This window comes from Priapulus caudatus, unplaced genomic scaffold, assembly GCF_000485595.1.
Source record: "Priapulus caudatus unplaced genomic scaffold, Priapulus_caudatus-5.0.1 Scaffold201, whole genome shotgun sequence".
NCBI lineage: Eukaryota > Metazoa > Priapulida > Priapulimorpha > Priapulimorphida > Priapulidae > Priapulus > Priapulus caudatus.
The window spans coordinates 10008-17657 of record NW_014577262.1 but is presented as its reverse complement, the minus strand read 5'-3'; the positions used below and the strand labels follow the sequence as shown (position 1 = coordinate 17657).

The 7650-nt window shown below is 41.2% G+C and overlaps 1 protein-coding gene across 2 annotated transcripts in view; it reads left to right on the top strand.

Moving 5' to 3' along the window:
• The window catches only part of LOC106807222 (lamina-associated polypeptide 2, isoforms beta/delta/epsilon/gamma-like), a 14070-nt gene extending 6837 nt beyond the window's left edge, over positions 1–7233 (top strand). The window contains exons 2-5 of one of the 2 annotated variants that reach the window (XM_014809509.1): positions 4005–4164; positions 4567–4723; positions 5138–5284; positions 5543–7233. In XM_014809509.1, the coding sequence (XP_014664995.1) occupies positions 4005–4164; positions 4567–4723; positions 5138–5284; positions 5543–5825 (747 nt within the window). In that variant the 3' untranslated portion in view covers positions 5826–7233. Of the gene's footprint in view, positions 1–4001; positions 4165–4566; positions 4724–5137; positions 5285–5542 lie in introns of both variants that reach the window. The other variant, XM_014809507.1, reaches the window with a different exon arrangement.
• The last annotated feature ends 417 nt before the right edge of the window (positions 7234–7650 follow it).

Genomic DNA, 7650 nt, shown 5'->3' with positions numbered 1-7650 from the left:
AAGCTGAAATATCATAAAATAGACCATTTACTCCATTTTTTTCCCACTGGCCCATCGGGCTAGTTCATTTAACAGTTTCATTGGCCTCACGGAAAATTTACTGGCCTCGGATACCGGGCCAGTGGTTAATTTCGCAGACTGAACATGGGTAGGCAGGAATATATTTTTTTTCCACAAGTTAAATATAGGGTATACAGCTTGAAATGCAGGAGCCACGAGATGCAAATGACTTGCATGTACCATTGCTGCAAGTCATGACATTGTTTTTGTGACAGCCAAAGAAGACAGAGCACAAAAAATGTAAACTTCAGAAGGAATGGAAAAAGCCCAGTCCCAAGTCTGGGAAAAATGAGGGCTACCATTGTACAAAGTCTTTCTTCGGGACAGAAGATTCAGGAATGCCAATTTGGATCCCACCACCTGATATGGTGTCATCTTGGTGTCATCTGGAATCAGAGATTGGGAAGGAGAGGATGAGACTCGTTTGTCAAGACCTGCCAAACCAAAAACACTAGATCCCCAAAATTGTGGACTGGCAGATCCAGAAGAGCAGGAAGAATAAAATACATGGACACAGACAAAATTGTAAATCTGAAAATACTCTGTCACAGTCTGTGGATATTGTGTATTCTCTTGATGGACATCTATACATAGTACTACATGAACATTTTCAAATGAGTAAACTTTCTTTCTGTAGGGCATCTCATTTCAATACATTTTTATTAGGGGTGTAACGATGCATTAAACTATCGATAACTATTGATATTTTTTTGTCTTGATGGCAATGCATCGATGGTAAAGAGAAACACGATATTTATCGCCGATAGTATACTAAACAATCGATATTTTTCGATTGTTGCAAAATGTTAATACCTGGATAGTATTAGTAGTGTTAGGAATCGCTCCAAAAACGGAGCTCGATTAATCGTCGCTTTGAACGAGCGAGTAACCGAAGTGTAAACGGCTCTGCGGGCGCGTATAGCACGATAGCATGCGTATACTATATAGTACGCGATCGATCGCGTACATCAAAGCCGGCCGCCGCGCCATACGACCTTCAGGCTCTGTTTAAGTAGCCGGCCCAGGCTCTATACGACTGTTTCACATTGTTAAAAATATTTTGGAACTCTCTTTAGGTAAATAAAATGACAAGAGTCGGATATTTGAATATGTATGATCGGCAGGCAGTATCTTTGAATTATATTTTTTCTTGAAACCCTCTAAAAGTGACCGCAGTCGCACATTTTTCACTCCGAAATGTGAAGTCGGGCGGGTGACCCGAACCAAAGGTAATATTTTGGTCGGCATGATTAGCTAAGCTGAATCGCGACTGCTCAATCAGAGCATGGTAGACATCCACCACGGCATGTACACAATGGATGTGGCGTGATAACATCGCTAGAACTATTTTTCATCAATGTTTGGATAAAAAAAACGTAAGGAACCAATATTTTATTAAAGCTTTAGGTAATTATTTTTACTCGCCAACACGGGCGAGTCAGTTTTAGCTTTGACTCGCCCGATATTATTTTCACTCGACATTGGCGAGCGGGCGAGTGCCAAGCTCGCACGCTGCCCTATATACTTGTATATATTGTAGTATATAGCGTCTTTGGTGTAAACTTAGTTAATACTGAACCCAAGCCATTAAAGCGATCATTGCGAGTTGTTTTCAGCGTTTTTTAGTGTTTATTCTCACTCTCATGATGCCTACCATTGTTGCTTGAGTAACAGTAATTGTTTGAAATAACAATAAAATGTCTTAGAACTGACACGTGCAAAGACAAATCATGACACAATTACAATTTACTGCATTCTTCTTGTTGATTTTCGCGTGTCATGTCTCGCACTTTCTCGCCTGTAGCGCGAGACGGTCAATCAAGGGTACAGTAATGCAAAAATCGGCACGAGATATTTTTGGTCCCAGACTAGTAAAACACAGAGGCTGCATTAGTTAGCGTAACAAAACAGAGCTGTAAGTTTGTAAGCACATCATAAATATTAGTCTTCAAAATCCTTACGCGACACTATAACGGAGACGGCGAGAGAGTGGATCAAATCTCGTTGCGCTACGCAGCGAATGACTTAGCACACCACAAATAGAGAATGGATATTTCCCCCTTTCGTTTATAATTATGTTGTGTTGTTTCGAGCGCATTTGTTGATTTTTGAACAAGTCCGTGACTCGAAAAAATGCTATGCTGTTACTGATGTGGTTCAAATCAATTTTTCTATGCTATAACTGCATACATTATTGGTGTTTTGCGAATGTTGGGTAATCCAGTGATATTTCTCGCTGTCAGCGAGTGGACTAGTATTCAGCTATAATTTGTTTTTCTGAGCCAAATTCTCGCAATTGATCGTTTAAGGCATCTGTATTCAGATCAATTGCTCCGTCATTTCTGTTGTGTGTATAGCTTCCGCTGGGATTGGACACCGAATCACTTCTAATCTGGTCTCGTACATCCTGTCGGTGGCCCCCAAGAATCTATCGGGTCTGCTTTCGAACGTGACCACGGTCACCGCCTGCACATCATTCTCAGGGAGGGAATTATATTCGTTTACTACCCTCTGTGAGAAGGAGTACTTTTCTATGTCAAGTCTGCTTCTGTCCTTGTTTAAACTTAGGGAGTTGCCTCTTGTGGTCAATGGCATAGATGGGGTCCCCTAAAATCATATCTCGCTGCATAATGGCGGAAAACTTTGCAATATATGTTGAAGTTATTGCGGTAACAATGCGAGTTGTTCTAGTAATTGATCACCTAAAATAGAATTTACTTAACATTAAAGCCCGCCTCACAGAAAATAAATCGTTGTAATAGTCAACAAGGCATAGTTTATTAGGTACAGTTGCTGTGCAGATCTAACACTAATGACCTGGTACAACTTCATTTACCTAAAGAAGTCTTACAAATTCATGCAAAAATTGGTCTCCGTGGCAATGGCATGGTTTGCACAGTCCTTGAAAATACTTGCACTAGTAAGTGTTGATTCCGTGCTTGAAAAATTCTTGAATTCATGAAAATGTCCTTTGATTTTAGAAAAGAATCTTTTTGCCTGTAATAAAAAGAAATTTGCTGTACCATCTAATAATGGAGCAAACCTCAATCAAAATTGTGTTAATTGAGCCTTACAAAGCGTATAGACACGATGACAGTTTAAATGATATGATCATCACAATTTACAGTAAGTCACTAAAATCAGTCAGTAAATCAAGGTATGTTGTAGAAGTGACAGTGTTTAGAAGGGTTTATTAATGTGATCCAGGTAAGTTTTAGAGGTGACATGCAGTGATTAATAATGGGGTTATTACATTAATCCAGGTATGTTTTGTTCTGTGTATGAATTCCGATAAAATGTCTGATAAAATGTCTTTGAAAAAATTTTCAGTCCTGTATGAACCATGAATGGTGAATGTAGCATTTTTACAGGATTTAGTAAGACTTCTCTGTATAAATGAAGCTGTACCCAAGTACAAGCTGGTAATTTTAACAAGTAAACAGGAACTTACAAAGAGATACCAATATGCATGTGCTTGATTGTGTATTTGTGCTGCCATGTGTAAGACGAAGTGAACAGTGTGATAACTACTTTAACTATTATAAATATTATAACAAATAAATAACTATTTTATTTTTGGAATGGCCCGTGCACTCTAGATACGTCGTTATGAGGATGCCAACTCTCCAGAAAATCAAGATAAAATCAGGGAATTTGATTTTGGTTCCAAATTACAAGGCATATTTAGGGAATTTTGTCAAAAAGCTAACAGTAGGAGTGTCTACGGATACGGATTATTTTGCAACATTGTGTGTAAGGTTGGGTTTTAGGTCGGCTAACATCAGTGTGTAGCATTTAATTTTTGTTCATATATTTGTTGTTTTAGGGTTTAGGTTAACATTTGTGTTGGGCTTAGTGTTTATTAAAATAACCTACCCAGTTTATTATTCTGCTGAATCCGTTTGAGTAGTTGTCTTGTACTGATCGATCTAACCATGTAGCAGCAGCAGACCACGTCAAGATCCAGCAAGACCAGCTCTAGGAGCAAGGCGTCTGCCACCTCCAGGGACGTCATGGGCGAACAGATTGATGTGACACAGCTGAGCGATGAAGTTCTCTCAGCTGACCTGCGCAGAATGGGTGTCAACGTTGGACCCATTGTTGGTGAGTACAACAATAACTTGGACAAAGTGTACATGCGTAAGGACCAGCACCCTGTTAGGGTTGGTGTTAGGGGAAGGGGTAGGTTAGACTTGGGGGATACCTATATATATGCATATCCACCTCCCAACTGACTTATTATTGACCTATCTGACCACAACAGCCCTCATTGACCTATCTGCCTGGCATAATTGAGAGGCAGCTCTAGCCTATGAGTGTTGAGATAGAATTTTCCTAAACGAATGCTTAGTAATAACATGCTGATGTATTGACATTTTGGCGTGTATCATGTACAATTTTATCGTTTTATATAGTACATCTTTAAGGTGACAATCTAGGGGCCTGACAATAATTCTGAAAACTGTGCTAACGACCCCATCGCCCACCGCCCACCTCCGTTTTCAGAAACGACGCGAAGAACATATGAACGGAAATACTTGAAACTTCTCTATGGAGGAGCCAATGGGGATCAGTCTCTCCAGGCAGAGGAAAATGATTATGATGATGAGGATGATGCAGAAGAGGAGGCAGAGGAGGAGCCAGAAGAAGTGCAGGAGGCTCCGTGAGTATCATCGTGATTCAGTTTTGCCAGACAGGAGAGATATGGCATGGAGTTGGGCAGCTTGTTTTATGAGGTGCTACACAGGACCCCAAAGGATGAGTAGTTGTGCCAGCTTAATAAATCACCTCTCTGAATACCTTGCTAGCATTGGCAAAAATTACTCAATTTTTGAAAAAGCGATTTGTCAGATTATTAATCATCGTGTGTCCGTTAGCATTCGATTTCATGATAGTGTGTTAAAAGAAATTTTTAAGATAAATGCAAATATATTGTCCAGGTAATGACAGTATCCAGCTAGGGTGGTTGTTGACACTGTTGCTAATATGTCGATATATTTGGATTTATTTTAAAATAAAGTTACTCCTGACGCTTAAGCTTGTGATGTGAAGTGACCCTCTATCTCATTTTTATCAGAAGTCGAAACTTTCGAAGAAGAACTGTCGACGGTGTCGGGGATTCTCCGAAGCGTGTTGCCGTGGCAACGTCTATGCCTCGCTTAACTCGCCGGTCACTCGCTTCGATGGGTCATAGTTTGCAGATCCAGGAGGCAACCAGCTGGAGGTGCGTGCGTTTCCCACGAATGTACTAGTTGTTATTATAATGCCGTAAGTTCCATCACAATCTCAGTGACGGCGCGCTTGGTTTTCACTGTTGATAGAGAACACTACAGCCTTGAAGAAGGTGTAGTGTTGGAAAGGTGATCAGTTTATGAGATAAGATAGTAGATAGATTACATGATGCGTGGGTTAGGAAATGTGCGAAGTGGCATGGCTGTAGACATCATTAGCGACTCTAACGTGTAGCATGCTCGTGTTGCAGTGGTGCGAAGACCACGTCGACAACCTACAAAAAACGCACGTATGCGACCGACTCGTCCAGTGGTGCCACCTACAGGCCCGTGGAGAAGACTAGTCGGTCGTGGGCGACGTTGACGACACCCAGCACTCCCGCGCGCACCGTGGCGACGCAGCAGCCGCGCGCGTCGTGGCTGTCGCCGTGGGTGCAGCTTCTCATCCTCGTCGTCGTGGCAGCGCTCGTGTTCCTCGTCATTCAGAACATGGAGAGCAACCCGTCCACCAGCATCCCGAAGCTCACCGTCTAGCTGCTGCGAGCCGGAAGCGAGGTCACGCGGATACAATTCACACGCGGGGCCGTCGTTGTTGTTCACCGATAGGAATGCGAATCGGTAGGGTGCGTCGTTCGTAGAATTGAATTGATTTTACCAATTGTCACGGTTGGGCCGCTTCACTACTTGCGGCAAAGGTTGTCTGTGTCGCGTAGGTTGATATGCTTGTATGCCTTACATTTTGTGATCCGCCTGAATTTGGCCGCAATTTCTAATGTAGTCTTTGTGATAGTGATCTTCTGACAGATACACTCTAAATTGAACTGGACTTAACGTTATGGTTTTGCTAATGTTATTCCCAGAGTAGTGAGTTCTCACAATGTTATTTGGTTCCAGCATGACTATTGCAAATGTGTGCAGTTATGGCAACTGCAGTTATACAGCCGAGGTTGAATGTTGGTACCGAATCGGGTCTAGGTATGTCGAGACGTGAGAACATTGATAATATCAAGAGTGAAAATAAATGACAAATTTGTCATTATTCACCCCTGATACTATTGATGGTCAAGCTTGGTTATTGTCACATCGTGCAGTAGGTTATTCTGCATTGCACTTGTTTTACTGCATTGCTGGATGATTTACTGCGACAATTGCAATGACGAATTAATGACGTTTATCGGTCAAAACTTTGATCTCAAGTGTGGGCATTTTTCCTACCTGTCCTGTGTGTTATCAGACCATGGTAGATAGCAAACCTGATATGGCAGCATGAAATTACAGGTTGTTTTGGTTGGGAACAAATGGGGACGAAGTTTTGATGTGGTTATATGCCATTACTTTCGTACCTAATTATGTAAATTGGGTAAAAGAAGTCCGTGTCTATGATATACATGCATGCATGTGTGAACTCGGTATTTATACGTCTTTCTGTAATAATAACGGTAAATTAATTAGATAATAGTTTTAACACGATGTTCTACAACTTTTGAGACTTTGTTTTAATAGTGTACGTAGGCATGAAAGTAAATCAACATAAGCCAGCACAGTTGGATATGGTTGGAGATATTCTATGTGGTGAACCCGAGAATTAGATGTTGAATTTTTATAAGAAATAACTTTCATTTTCATATCAGTGTTTACACGTTTAATTAATAGGGTGAATTTGTATTGTTGTCTTTTTTCCCCCGGTGTGTACTAATATTTTTATTGCAAATAGCTATATGCTGCACATTCACCTAGTAATGACCTTGTTTAAATTTGGATGTCTGTGCCTGTGTGTGTGTGTGTGTGCGTGCGTGGGCGTGTGACTGTGCGTGTGCGTGCGTGTGTGACTGTGTGTGCGTGCGTGTTTGTGCATGCGTGTTTGTTAGCTGACCCTCTAGCTGCATGTTGTTCTGTATGTATTGTGAAAGGGGTTATGTGAAAATAATGTTTGTAACAAAAACTACAGTTGTTTGTAATTTTGTACTACTTTTGTAATTTATTATTATCCGAGCCGGAGATTTTTTTTTCCATTTTTTGCGCAAAAATATACAGTGTACTTGCTTGCTGCTATATCCCCCACCCCCACCCACCCACCAAGAGGCTCCAGCCACGACCTGGCTCATCCCAGATGTGGCCAACGATTAATAGAACTAAATTACACATTATGGACAGAATATGTCAACTATCGCCGAGAGGTGTCGGCACTATCGAGTCAGTAATAACCGTTAGTCTGTGGTAATAAGGCTATATTTCTCCGATATGTCAAGTATAGCCGATAGATGGCGCGTGCTAATCAGTCTCCTTGTTGTAGAGGAACAGGTACTATGAATCTATAAAGGTCTCATGACAGTTACGGCTAGTTAGCGTATACTTGTGC